General features: G+C 37.6%; 1 protein-coding gene across 2 annotated transcripts in view; it reads left to right on the top strand.

Annotated features, from left to right (window-relative positions):
• The window catches only part of LOC113828471 (uncharacterized), a 16131-nt gene extending 1420 nt beyond the window's left edge, over positions 1 to 14711 (top strand). Inside the window, exons 2-12 of one of the 2 annotated variants that reach the window (XM_070140839.1) lie at positions 39 to 153; positions 346 to 1095; positions 1977 to 2074; positions 2312 to 2520; positions 2818 to 2983; positions 4288 to 4394; positions 4786 to 4932; positions 5140 to 5250; positions 5415 to 5582; positions 8752 to 10773; positions 11180 to 14711. In XM_070140839.1, the coding sequence (XP_069996940.1) occupies positions 74 to 153; positions 346 to 1095; positions 1977 to 2074; positions 2312 to 2520; positions 2818 to 2983; positions 4288 to 4394; positions 4786 to 4932; positions 5140 to 5250; positions 5415 to 5582; positions 8752 to 10773; positions 11180 to 11728 (4407 nt within the window). In that variant the 5' untranslated portion in view covers positions 39 to 73 and the 3' untranslated portion in view covers positions 11729 to 14711. The remainder of the gene's footprint in view (positions 1 to 38; positions 154 to 345; positions 1096 to 1976; positions 2075 to 2311; positions 2521 to 2817; positions 2984 to 4287; positions 4395 to 4785; positions 4933 to 5139; positions 5251 to 5414; positions 5583 to 8751; positions 10774 to 11179) is intronic. The other variant, XM_070140840.1, reaches the window with a different exon arrangement.
• The last annotated feature ends 289 nt before the right edge of the window (positions 14712 to 15000 follow it).

Raw genomic sequence — 15000 nt, 5'->3', positions numbered from 1 at the left:
GGTGTTTTTAATGAGGTGTATTTTTTTTTCTTTTACAGAGTACTTCAGGAAAGACATTTTTCAGAAATGAAAAATGGTGTTTGGAAAACTGGAATTAATAAATGCTTGGACTGCAATAAAAGATGCAATTGAAAGAAAGTACTACTCAGTTGTGTAAGTGCAAGACGTCAAACTGTGTATCCTATAAAGTGTAAAGATGATGTTTCATATGAGGAAAGAAGATGGTTTATCTTCTGATTTATGTTTTGTACTATCGTTTTTGTTGTAACTTGTATAGTCCAATATGCAAAATAAAAGTGCACAGAAAACCAGACCAAAAAAGATTAGTCGTGTCTATGCTTCAAGGCCCAGGAGATCAAGATCCCAAGAACAAGAAGAAAATAGTGAAAAGGACTCACAGCATAATGATACTTGTGCTAAGGCTTCCTCTGGAAATAATATAGACTTGCCAACCAGAAGTGTAGATGCAGCTGTGACTAGCCTTACACAGTCCTTCTCATTTGACCCAGAAGTAGGAATTTCAAACACATCAGAAAATGACCTCAACAGAACAGATGAGAATTTGTCTTCTGTATTTAATTTATGCAATGCAGAATTTGCTCTCAGAGAAGATGCAAGGAATGTCACATTGTCAGAGAAGAATTCCAAGAATGCTACTACACAAACATTCCTGGCGATTGTACAGTTGCCAGCTGAAGGTAAAAATGAAACAGAATCAAGTGAAACAGTTTCAGAGAATAACTTTGCTCCTAGCAGTTCAAAAGGAGAGCCACAGAAAACTGCTGAATTCCCAGGTCATAGTAATAATGGCTCAGAACCTGCAATAGATCCATTGCAAATATCAGGAAACATCAGGAAATTGGTTTCTTCCAGTGACAATGTTACAGACTACGTGCAGCGAGGAAGTATACATGCAGGAAGTGTTAAGAATGTTGATAAGTTAAAAAGACCTCAGTACCAAGTCTCAGGGTTTATGGAAGATCATGCAGAATTTGCTTCAGATTGGCGAGAGGCAACTCAAAGACAAGGAGGAAGATACACCCCATCTGTGCTGGAGTCAACAGTGGATGGAAGTGTTGTGAAAGGAGCACGGAGGTAAAGTGCTTGGACCATATCAATGTTGTTTGGAGCTTTCAGAAAAGACAGTTATTAGGAAAAGTAATTTACCTATCAGGCCTATTCATAATTATCATATTCTAGATAAAGAATTGGCAAGAATGTAGACTATACAATATTAGGTACTTTTAATGGAAAAGGATATGTTTGATTTTCAAGTGTTTGTTGTAAATCATACTCGATTTCATATTTCACAAACAATCGGTTATGAATATAAGTCACAGGATCTGAATTAGGACTGAAGAATTATATGTAATCTTATTTTCATTCATCACCAAAATAACAATTATGATATCTGAAAGTTGTTCATACCTGGTAGGCCTGCACAAAACTAGTATTCCTAGCAGCTTTACTTATAGCTCTTTTATGAAGTCATCTTATGATAAGATCAGCCATGCTCATATTCATTGTTGCTCTAAGAATTTGTTGGTATGTTAACCAGTCACTTTTTTAGATTGATTTGTTAAATTGAAATTATTCATTGATTCACTTTCATGGACACACACACACACACACACACACACACACACACACACACACACACACACACACACACACACACACACACACACACACACACACACACACACACACATACACATACACACATACACACATACACACACACACACACACACACACACACACACACACACACACACACACACACACACACACACACACACACACACACACACACACACACACACACACACACACACACAAACACACACACACACACACACACTCACTCACTCACTCACTCACTCACTCACTCACTCACTCACTCACTCACTCACTCACTCACTCACGGAAAACTATTATTAAAGTAAATGCTTAATTGTCTTTGTGTCCCTTAGGCCATATGGATCAAGAGTTACTCCTGCAGAACTTGACAGTTTTATCGACATGGCTATCGAGATTGGCAGCGATGAGAAAGATCCTCTTATTACATTAGGTATACATGTTTCTGTTTGTATGTCTCTGACTCCCTCTCCCTTTTTCTTTCCACGTAGGTTTTCATTCTTTGTATAGAAAGGGGCAGAAAAAAAGGGAGAAGCAAAGTGATAAGCATATGAATTATTAAAAGTAATTGAAGTATTTGTAAAAGTGATGAAGATTTTATACATTTATGAGTACCAGCAGGCATGGTTTATTAAGTCATTTTTATTGCTATACTCTTCATCCTTGGCAGATGAGTGGGGCCTAAAGACAGAGCAACACAAATACAAATGTTCAGCATGTGAGGCGGTGAGCAAGACGCGTTTGGATATTGAACAGCACATTGCAGATATGCAGAAAGACCATGAAGAAGCCGTAGTGGTGGTGCTGATAGGCCCCGAGGCACGAGGAAGGAGCTGCCCCCTCTGCAATGACAGATTTCAGCGGAGTCATTTGTTTAAGGTTGGTTTTCATAGGATCTTTGTCATAACAATATGATGAATAGATTTTTTTTTTATATATATATTAGACTTCTATATTGTGTTTTAAGTATGAATATTAGATTATGGTAATAGGGCAAACAAAATCAATATTCATAAAATCTATATGGTTCAAAGGTTTTGATGGTGGCAAAAATATATGCCATGGTCACTGTGATTTTAGGTTAACATTTGGGTTGAGATATGTCCTACCATTATCTTATGAATTACAGTTGTTTATGTGCTTGAATACTAATATAAATTTTATTTTTTTCCCTAGCATATTAGGGAATCCCACAACACTTTCTTTCCCTTGCGCTGTGGATACTGTGTATTCATGGGGCAGGATCACAATCAACTGCGTCATCACATTCGCAAGAAGCATGGCACATCCAAATATCGAATCATTGATGTTTCCCGCATCCTAGCTGAAAATGATGAATCAGGTATGTATAGTCTTGATAGAGACTGTAGTTACGAAAAGGAAAGACAAATTTGTTTCAGATTTCATTGGGTATTTCCAGAATTTAGTTTGATGGTTTTTGCTTGTAGAGTTGTAGCTATGTTTCCTGTTTCTTTTGAATTTTGGAAGTAGGCCCATTATGTCTTGCTTCACTGGCTGTCCTATTTTTTGAAAGTGTTTTATTTATTATTATTTTTTTTTTTTTCATTATATTAGATATTTAGGGAAATGGTATATATTTACCTAAAACTTCTTATGTGTATGAAGTCATATAGCCTTACAGTTTTATGCCTCTTTTTTATAGGATTAAAATATCAGAGGAACTCTGCAGTATATTAATCACCACAGAGAAGTACACATATTTATATACAAACCAGAACATTGCAACATAAAGCAGTAAAAATACTAAATACAGCATAGAAAGGTGCATATTACTAAATACTACAATGAATAGTACAAAATATTAAGAAGCAATACAAAGTGCCTCACCTGATTAATGGCTGTATAGACCTCACACCACATCGATATGCTTAGATAAAGTTATGATTTCACTTCTGTGCAATACAAAACTGTTAGCATCATGTTTGTATGACTGGCAATCTCTTGGGGTGCTAAATGTTTGACAAATGTTCTTCAAATGATGTGGCATGCTAAAAGGTGATCCACATTAGTTTCAAATACCAATAAGATGGACGGTAAATCTTGTTTTTGTACAAATTATACCAATATTATTGTCTTGATGATATTTAAAGAAGAAAATATACTTTAGTAGAATGGCTTATTGCACAGATTCTATGTTTTTTTCCTATAATAATTTTTCCCAGGAAATTCAAAAGCAATAAAATCTTGGCAAGACATATTTAATTGTATATTGAGAATATTGTTTAACAAGATAAGAGCATTTTAAAGATTTGGTCGTTATATAGAATATTATGGATGCAGTGGATGAATATGATCATGATATTGCTGATTAAAGATAGCCAAAATAAGTGGATTGGATAGAATGCAGGATGAAATATCTTGAACAGGTTATATTGCATGATGTCTTTTTCATTGTATATTAATTTCCAGCAATATAAGAAGGAATTTAACAGTTCAAAGCTGCCAACATTGACCATTCTTAATTATCAAGCTGATCAATATAATTTTGTAATGAACACTTGGACCAGAAATTTTGTCATACAGAAAATTTGCCTAAGCATAAAATCCACATGTGGAGTGTGAACTTATGTCTAGCTACTATTACACACCTTGTATAATCATATAACTATAAATATCATTGAACAGGTGAGAAATCTATGCTGGAAGATGAGGACCAGAGTGATGAGGACATCAGAGAAGACTCCGCACCCCAGGGAAATATGCTCTGCCCTCTCTGTGGGAAGGGGTTGAAGGTGAGGATACTTCCATGGTGTTGATATTACTATTATTAATTTGTGTGTGCGTGTTCGTGCATGTGTGTGTGTGTGTGTATGAGAGGTGCTTTACTATAGTCTTCTTATTGGCTTGCACTATATTTACTATCTTTTTATTATCGTCTCTATTATAGATTCCTATCTAGTTACTGAATATAGCATTAATACTTTAAATTTTCTTATGAGTTTTATAATTTGGATGGCTATTTTTCCTACTTTTTATTGTTTTGTTGTTTTCATGATTACAAAAGAGACCATAATGAGTAAGAAATATATATATCATTTTTTCTTCTTTTCGCTGTAAGGAACATTTTCAGTGACATAGCTTAAAACGTGAACTTACACATGCCATAACTTACCTTTTTTTCAGACTTTGCGGAATTTGAAGAAGCACGTCGCTCAGCACAGCCGTCAGAAGCAACAGTGCATGCTCTGCCCCTTCACTACTACTTTCCCAACACAAGTTCGCAGTCATTTTCGACGCAAGCACCCATCACATTCTCCCAAGTGGCAAAAGGTGTGGAGTGATAGCTTTAACATTTTGTAGCAATTTTTTTTTACCTATTCCAGATAAATTTCTTTTGCATCACCTGTTTTCGTTGTTGAAATATGTTACATTCTTTTTTATTGACTATTATTGTTTTTTTTTTTTATCTTTTTATATGCTATAAGAAAATACTTGTCTGTCTTTGTTTTTGTTTGTTTATTTCTTGTTGTATTTTAGGTCACATTAGACAAAGGTGGCAGTGATGCCCTAGTGGAAGATGTTGGTCCATACTTGCGTCTCATCACTAGAAAGTATGGAGTACGTCAGCCAAAGAAAGAGAAGAAATGGGTGAGTTGTGGGTCTTTGTTTGATGTAAAAGATTAGTAAATGAGTAACATCCATATTTTCAGATTACCATTATTACAAATATAATCATCTCGCTCTATTTATGTCTTTTTCAGATTCTATTTGTGCTCTTCCTGGCTCTATATCATGGGCAAATATATTTTCAGATGCGGCAATATAGGTGTCCTCACTGCGATTACATCTGCAGTTTTAATTCCTCATACAACCGTCACCTGCGTCTGCACAAAGGTGTCAAGCCATATAAGTGTGGGTATTGTGATTTCCATGGTAGGGAAGCCTATGTTGTCAGAAAGCACTGTTCAAAGGTGCACAAGGTAAGGTTCTTTGGTTGTATTGCTTTTCTTAACCCTTTCACTGATAGGCTTTGAAATCAGATGCATCCTGTGTGATACACTATTTCTGTATTTACCTTCTCCCCACAGTACTACCTTACTCCACACCACCCCATCATCCTCCTTCCTTCGTCCTTCTACTGCTTCCACCTCTGCAAACCTTTTGAGTACTCTGTTTGGCCCAGCCAAGTTGGATCAATTCTTTGTGATTTTCCCCACAGCCCCTTACTCTGACAATATCCTTCTCTTCCAGCAATGTCTTCAAAAACAAGTAGGCAAAGTTTCCTTTCACAGTTGCTCTGATCATTCTTGCCTTGTCACAGTTACATCTGAGTCCCAAGTTCATACACTATCTACCCTGACTAACCTCACTGGCAAATGCATTCCTGTCAAATCTCACTCCTCTCTTAACCCCCTGGATCCGGGTGCAATGGTTACGTAAGTGGCCAGCATCCCAGGAGTGCGGTGCGTAGGCCGGGTGTAAATAAACACCCATGAGCGGTGACGAGATTCTGTGCCTCCCCTTTGCGAAGTTATTTTGTGAAAACTTTTCTAGCTTTACTGCCATTTTCCAGTGTCCATATTTGTCTTTTGCTTTGATTTATCCAGATTGTAATTACGTATTTTCCTTGCACAGACTCCATATCATCTCTCTATGTTGGTAATAGCTCAGTGCAAAAAATTAAAAAAGATAGAACATTTGGTTATTTGTGTCATATATCTCTTTTTTTTTTTGTAATTTTCAATCTTCCGTAATACAGCCTGCGCCACTGTGCGGCCAGGAATACGATGTGCAGCATGGAAATGGCGTGGTCCCTGGAGCCGGCTCTCTTCCATTCACTGCTTACACACGTTACATTCCACATTCGTTTGTTGGTGGGAATAATGCTAAAGCCCGCTTCTAAGTGCCAAATGAGTCAAATCACAGTCCAAGGGGTTTGTGCACTTGTGGAGAGTCTTTTCTGTCACCCTGGCCTTGGCTCGTGACGCTTCGTTGAGGTCAAGTTTTTCCTTGACGTGATCGCAAACGACATCCAGATCCAGGGGGTTAATACTTGTACTGGAACTGTTTTCAATTCCCCAACAGATTGTCTTATCTACCACAAGAACTGGTTAGACTGTGAAAACAACTTATGTGCCAGCCTTGTTGATTATGATGTGGTGGCAGTGCAATGCTACACTATGCCTCCCAGAGGCCAGCATAAGTCCTACACCAATATTGCCAAGATTAGCTTCTGTAAACATGACCTCCCCCATGAAGGTTATATTGGTGGAGTACCCTCCCCTGTCTGACCATGTTGATTTATTCCTCGTCAGTGTGAAAAATGTTGGCATTTTGGCCACCCAGCCTGTTGCTCCACAGCCCACTGCCCTCTGGTCATAACTGTTCAAATTGCTCAGCTCAGTCAAGTATGTGTACCAATTGTGATGGCTCCCATAATTTATTTTATAGGAGCTCCCTAGCCTATAAACTCGATTCCAAGGTAGCCCACTCCATGAGGCCAGGCAGGATGCACACCGATTAAGTTTTTCTCACTCTACCTATTCCAAAATTGGTCTTCACTATGCTCCCATCCCATCTCAAGACATCTCAACATCTCTCCCAGTATCTCTTCCCTCTACCCTGAACCATCCTTCCTCTCTCCCCCAGTCAAAGTCCTTGTACAGTCTAAATCCGGATACTCCAATCTCTATCACTTTCTTGATGCCTACCCCTCCTTCTCACTTTACCTGTCTTACCAGACATCCTAAACGTTCCACTTAATCTTCTACCACATCCTCACCTACACCCTCCTCTTCTTCTGCTCGTAGGACATCTATCCCCTCTTCTCTTCCTCAGAAAGGAACCTTTGTTTCTTAGACCTCCTCACCCAAATCCCCTCCAGTAACCTTTGAAGACATCCAAAACATGATCCAAGAGAATTCTCCACTCTCTCCACCCTCCAGTCCCTCTATTCCCATTCGCTCTCCATTCAAAGTATTTGCTGATATCCATCCTCCTTTTTTTTAAGTTACCCCTTCACCTCTTCCTCCCACTCTTTTCCACCACACCCTATCCTCTCCAGCTCCATGTGCACCATTCCCTCTTTGTTCCCCATTATCCCTACCGCTCCCACCTGGATGCTCATGTGAATCCTTTCTGTCACAACAGTGTCCTTCTCTGGACCCCTCTCCTCCTGACATTCTTCCTGATACTTCACCACCTTCACGAGTTCCCTTATCACATTCCCTGGATTCTTCTCCTCTTACGTCTCCAACAACCAGTTCTACCCATATTACCTGTTGCTTGTTTCATAACAGCTCTTTTGCCAGTTTCCTTAAACACTGTTCCTATTCCTTCCCCAACCACAGGTACACCCCATATTATCCTATTACCCTATGCACTTCAGCCTTTCATCTTTTACTAATCTTCTCTTTAATTCATTTGCTCCCCCTCTTTACCCTTTTCACTACCATGCTATCCTATAACACAATAACCTTTATCTGACACATTTTATCCTAATTGTGAACTAATTTTTACCCCATTTGCCACAATACTGTATCGTAGTGTTATGTGACCTTTGATGTCTAGCACATTTGTTTTAACCATTATTTCTGTATTAGAAAAAAAAAAAAAGCAGTTACAATTACTGGACAGTAAGGCAATAAATGTGTTCTACATAATTCCTTATAAAAAAAATGCATTTATATTTCAAGTTGGTCATATGCCTGGCAGCCTCGTTTCTTTTAGTTTAATTACACTGACAAACAATGCTCATATATAATACACATGCACACACGCATGTATGCATACAAACACAGATGCAGATGCACACGCACTCGCACTCGCTGGCACACACACGCACACGCACACGCACACGCACACGCACACGCACACATACACGCACACATACACGCACACATACACGCACACATACACGCACACATACACGCACACACACACACACACACACACACACACACACACACACACACACACACACACACACACACACACACACACACACACACACACACACACACACACACATTGATTTATTTCAGCAGTTAATCAGTTAAGTGATACTAATTTACAGAAGACATGAAAATTGAATTCCAACTTTAGTTTTATTTGCCCAGAGCAAATTTTAAGCATGTTTCCATTCCACAGGGTAAAGAGGTACTTGTTGAGAATGACAAGAACTTCAAGGCTCCATATCGCTTTGAATCAAGATTGAAGAAAGAAAATTATGAGTGGACATCATGTCTAGGTAATGAAGGACTGAAGAGCAATGTCAGTCTGGAAAATGAGTCCTGTCAACTTAATAATGGCAGTGACAAAGAGCTAGCAGGATCAAGGATTCTCAGCACCAGTGCAATGGCCGCTCAATCTGCTGTTGATTGCTTGGATGAAAAGGTGTTAATGGCTGGTTCTTCGGCTTCATTTGCTAAGAAATTTGAATGTTTGACATTTAAGACCCTCAGTGTAGTGGCAGAAGATCAGGTTATGAACACTTTGCATGTTCAGCAAGAACAAAGTCAAATGAGAAGTAGTGAACTTGAGCAAATGTCAGAGGCTGTTATTTCTTCATGTGGACCAAATGTACCATTAGTTTCAGAAAGTGTGGAATTAAATTTAAAGAGAACTGCAAATCTTAAAAGACAGATGGAGAAAGTAGTCACAGATGCACTGGGGTTTGAAGAGTCCAGTTCAAAGAAAATGTTGAATTATGATGTTGTTGCAATTACAAATTCATCTCTTCAGACAGAGACCAACAGTGCTGTATCCTCAAATCCTGAAATTTGTAATTTCAGACCAAATTTTGAACTTCAACCTGAAAATCAATCTGTTAAAGTAAAAACATTCAAAGTCAAACATGCACCCCAAAGCAAATGTGTAAATGTGAACGAAATTTGGACAGATAATAAAAAATTACCTAATACAGTATTAGAACCTGAGATTGGTAACACAAATGTAAATAGAGTAGAGGCTAGTTTAGATTCTAAAATGTGTGAACCGTCATTTTGTTCCATTAGCTCCGTTTCATTAGACTGTGATGATGGTAGTGATAACACTGTTGTTATTGAGTTATGTGCAACCAGTAATGAAAGTTTTACTGTTAAGGAAGTGCGAGGCTTTAAAAAGCGGGAAAAGCTAAGCCACAAGAATTGTGAAGAGTCTGTTTCCTTATATGTAGATACAAAAAGAATGAATAAAATGCATCAATCTTTACCGGTACAGTCTGAAAAAGCAGTTGCATCTCTCTCAAAAGACTTCAGTATTATTGAACCCACAACTTCCAAAAAAAATGTAAACAAACTCATTACATCTGAAACTACCAAAATTGGGAATTCAGAGGCTAGTCCATCTAATGGCTTAGAGAACACACTTCACACTCACATTGCCTTCCTCACAGACTCTCTTGTACAGCGCCTTAGCAGTCCAATATCAGCCACTCCAGGTGTCATGACGAGAGACTTGCTTGGACTAGACTACAGCAATAGTGACTACTTCAGCTCAGAGAAAGTACGACACATGATGAAGAAAAAGAGCGGAGGAAGAGTCAAGTGCAATGTATGCGGGGTAACTACGACTTATCGGGCATTCTACAAGCATGCCAAAAAGCACTTTCACATCAAGCCATTCAAGTGTGGCTATTGTTCATACAGATCAATTGAGAAGAGCAAGATCAGAGTGCACAATACATTTTGCCATCCAAGTCGGCCTTGCATCATTCTGAAGTTGTCACCAGAAACTGCTGGGATCACTACAGATGGAACACAACAGACCTCTGGGAAGGTGGGCCAGCCTGTTGAGGGCAGACCTCCACACAGAACAAATAGTGTAGATGATGAAACCTTCATAACATTTCCTGATCCTGTAGGTTCTGTTAAAGACAGCAATGCTACCAACATTTGCAATAAAATATCACCATCCAATAGCAATTCTTGTGAGTCTCAAGTCTCCATTAACAAAAAGGCAGCTGATAAAATAGTTGACCACCATTCCCCATCAACTACCTCAACTGTGGTGCCCAACGTGTCTGCTGGGCCCTCAACATTCCACTGTCCCATTTGTTATAAGCAACTGCAGTTCCACACACCATCAATAAGAAGGCACTTATACAGTCATTATGGTTACAAACCTTACAAATGTGGTTACTGTAACTTCACTGCCATTGGCCAAAATGAGGTGAGTGAAAAATCTTTTTGGTTAATGAATTTTCTGTGTATTTTTTAAAATGTGGATTAGTGTAGTCATTTACTAGTAGGATTTGCTATCTCCCACAGTTTGTTGTCAGGGTAACAGTGATTATCATTATTTTATACTTTTTTCTGTTTGGTATGGTATTGTTGATGGGAATTTTTATAATTATTGCTATCACCACTGCCATCATTATTCTTGTCATAATCCTCCTCCTAATTATCATCATGACTATCTTCATCTTTATTAATATCTATCTCTATTTTTGCCATTATCATTATCATCATCATCTTATTCATCATCTGCCTTACAACATATTTTTTATTATTACATAATATCCTTTCATAACCCAGGAAAAGCAATATGACATCTAAATATACACTGTATTTCCCAGATCCGTGCACATCATGTCACTCATGGCTTTACCACAGCGCCCAAGGTGGAGTCTTCTGGCATAACTATGCCCACTGGCCTCGCCTCTTACGTGAGTGAGCTTTTAGGGCAGCAGCGTGGGAGCCGGAAGCCGCAGAGGAAGAGAGGGCAGGTTGCCGAACACCAGCTGTTGGATGAGACCTCAGAAAGTGAAAGAGAACCAACAGAGACCCAGCAGGAGCCAACTGACCTCATGTGGACAGAGATGGCCTCAAAGGAAGAGCTGGCAACCATTTACTTTACACCCCAAGAGCAACCCCAGCAAGCTCTAGTTCCTACTCCCAATAGTGAGCCACAGGAGGGTCTGGATCTTCCTGTTGAAGCAGGGCCCCTGACACAGCCACTTGAGCCTGTGGATCTATATTCTGAGGCAGCATATGCTGTACAGGTTCTTGAATCTGGGCAGAATCCAGGGCCTGGTACAAGTCCTACTCGACAACTTGATGTTGGAGGTCATTCATATTCACAGTTTGATTCAGACCAAGTGTGTGTTGTTTATCTGATTGATTAAGTGCGTAGCAAGAATTATGAAAGGAACTCCATGTTATCTAAGGTTCAACAGATTGACAAAATCTGTCTTTTGTAGCAGATGAGCCAAGAAATTGAAAATGGAAAAGAATGTGTTTGTAGATGTGTTAAGCAATGGGAAAATTATACTATTATATGTTTCTTTTTCTTTGTTTAAAAAAATTATGTCGGTGATTTTACAGGTAACCATACACATTCAGAAAAATCTTTTAAAGTATGGTTGAGTTTGCTCTTTTTTTTAAATACCCAAAGGTTTCTGGAATATGATTTCATAACAAAAGATTTTTACTCTTTTAAGAACTTTAGGGAAGTAATGAAATTGCTGCATATGTAGACACATGCATAATAGTACATGCATTTGGTACTGCATTTATTGTTATACAGCATGTGTCCCTTTCTCACTATTTCTTATACTTTAAGTTATCCTTTTGGATTCCTTTTTACTCATTCACTTCTGGTTGTTCTCATTTTGTTTCACTTTTTTTCTTGAATTACATTACATATAGTATGACATCAGTTCGCAATATTCTTGTATTATCTCATGTAGGTGTGGTACTTTATCCTGATTGCCTATATTGCATACAGTCTCAGGAAAAAAGAAATTGGCAACTCACTCCAGACCCAAGAATACTTTGATTCGCCGGGTCTCCTTTTTATTCCAGTCAGCTGGCCCTTAATACTTGTGTTGGCATGTTTTGCCTTTTTAAAACCTATATGCATTAGTATTTTTTATTATTTTTTTCCTTCGGTCTTCCTTCCTTCTTTTTTCTTCTTCCTTTTTTTCCTTCTTCCTTCTTCCTTTTTTATCCTTTTTCCTTTTTGCTTCCTTCTTGCTTCTTCCTTCTTCCTTCTTGCTTCTTGCTTCTTGCTTCTTCCTTCTTGCTTCTTCCTTCTTCCTTCTTGCTTCTTCCTTCTTCCTTCTTCCTTCTTCCTTCTTCCTTCTTCTTCTTCTTCTTCTTCTTCTTCTTCTTCTTCTTCTTCTTCTTCTTCTTCTTCTTCTTCTTCTTCTTTTTCTTCCTCTTCTTCTTCTTCTTCTTCTTCTTCTTTTCATCATCATCTTCTTCTTCTTCTTCTTCCTCTTCTTCTTCTTCTTCTTCTTCTTCTTCTTCTTCTTCTTCTTCTTCTTCTTCTTCTTCTTCTTCTTCTTCTTCTTCTTCTTCTTCTTCTTCTTCTTCTTCTTCTTCTTCTTCTTCTTCTTCTTCTTCTTCTTCTTCTTTTTCTTGAAGTGTTTGGGGTGAGCTGCTAGTTTTTCTTTCCAGAGATTGGAGAGTATATTATTTATTTTTCAGTCATTGTTTGTAAATATTCCTTGTTGTCTAGATTTTTAAGTGAGTCCAAGCTTAGAGCTTATGCATATACAGTCAAATATTCACTTATTAGAACTATGACAAAACTTCCAAAGATCTTTTTAAACCAGATTGAAATATGTCTTTCCTTGGAGTAGTGATAAACTGTACATAACTTGTGAATGGAAGTTATTATGTGTGTTGACATATAGTCTTTTCAGTAACTATATAACTTTTCAGTGACTATATTCCATTTCCACTTTATTACCTCATTACATTTAGATATTGCAGGATTTGTGAGTATTTTTTGTTGTATTTAGTGATTTTCGGAAGTCAGTAATTACATTGATGTAATAGTAAAGATAAATCCAGGCCAATCAGGGAAGAAAGATCATCAAGATTTATAGATATATTTTAATTCCATTTGTTACAATGGATATTGCTCTGACATGCTGTCTGTTTTTTTTGCTTCTAAATCTCCCCTTGTGCAGGAAATGGCTAGGGTTACCATCCATTGGTAGCACATAGGATTGAACACAGGTCAGCAAGATTGCTAGACACAGCACACTGATTAAAACAGAAAATCATTAGCATTTAATATTTCCTGTGATAGGATGTTAGAATGAAAAGAATATACAGATACACATATGTATTTCTTTTTCTTTTCTTTTCTTTCATCTAAACAGTTTATTATTATTATTTTTTTTTATACCACATTGATACAAAAAAAGTCTGCTGAAAAACAAAAAGTTAAATTCTTGACTAAACAATTTAGATTTAAAATGAAAAAGTACAAGGAACATCATACTTTCTTAGGGGTCCAGACATGTGAACTTTTAATGAATGTTGGAAAGTAGCAGTAAACACAATCGTGTTAATCAAATTAAATTAGTAATTGAAGTAATAGATAGTTTTTTATCAACACTGTAATCAAAACCGCATATCCATTTGAAACCTTTGGAATGTGAATACTTACTATATTCCGTCTGCTTTTGAAGGACAGGATTAAGCTTTGTTTGGTTAATTCTACCTGAGTTGAATAAAGGACAAAAAAGTAAATGATAGCATAGATGGGCACTAATAAGATGACAATGCTAGATGTTATTGGTGAAGATTACTATATATCTATTCCAGAAAGCTCATAACTACAATACATTTTAAATTGTTATCTAATGAGACATTCACATTTTACTTTTATGTCTGTGTACTTATTCTCATTAGAATCTTTGTATTATTGAGTCATTTGGAGATATACCAATATTTATTTTGTTTTAGCCAAGTTGCTTGAAAAATGTATTAGTTTTCAATAAGTAGCCCACAAGAATAAGGAAAAAATGTGGATTATGTTCATTATTTGTATTTTCATTGTACAACTGCAGTAGAGATGGTGTTTGTTGTAAATCTCAAGGTTAAGCTGTTCTGCATTTATTTCCTTTTTTACCATTAGATGTGAGGATGATGATAGACCATGCATTTATCATTGCTAATATTAGCAAAATATGTTCTGAAAACATTATGTATGTGCACCTTCTATATAATTCAGCAAGTGTTATTAATGTTAATGCATAGTACTTTACTATTTCTGCACCCTGTTATAACTCATGCAATATGAGTACCCTTCTTGTTTTTCCCCTCCTCCTCCTCCTCCTCCTCCTCCTCCTCCTCTTCCTAATTTTTTCCTCTTATTTTTCCTCTTCATCATCATCATCTTCTTCTTCTTCTTCTTCTTCTTCTTCTTCTTCTTCTTCTTCTTCTTCTTCTTCTTCTTCTTCTTCTTCTTCTTCTTCTTCTTATTCTTATTCTTCTCCTTTTCTTCTTCTTCTTCTTCTCCTCCTCCTCCTCCTCCTCCTCCTCCTCCTCCTCCTCCTCCTCCTCCTCTTTCTTCTTCCTCCCCTTCCCCTTCCCCCTTCCCCTTTCCCTTCAACTTCTCCTTCCCCTTCAACTTCTCCTTACCCATCCCCTTTCCCTT

This window comes from Penaeus vannamei, chromosome 27, assembly GCF_042767895.1.
Source record: "Penaeus vannamei isolate JL-2024 chromosome 27, ASM4276789v1, whole genome shotgun sequence".
In the NCBI taxonomy this organism is placed as follows: domain Eukaryota; kingdom Metazoa; phylum Arthropoda; class Malacostraca; order Decapoda; family Penaeidae; genus Penaeus; species Penaeus vannamei.
The sequence above is the reverse complement of the archived record's forward strand: the minus strand, read 5'-3'. Positions and strand labels throughout refer to the sequence as shown.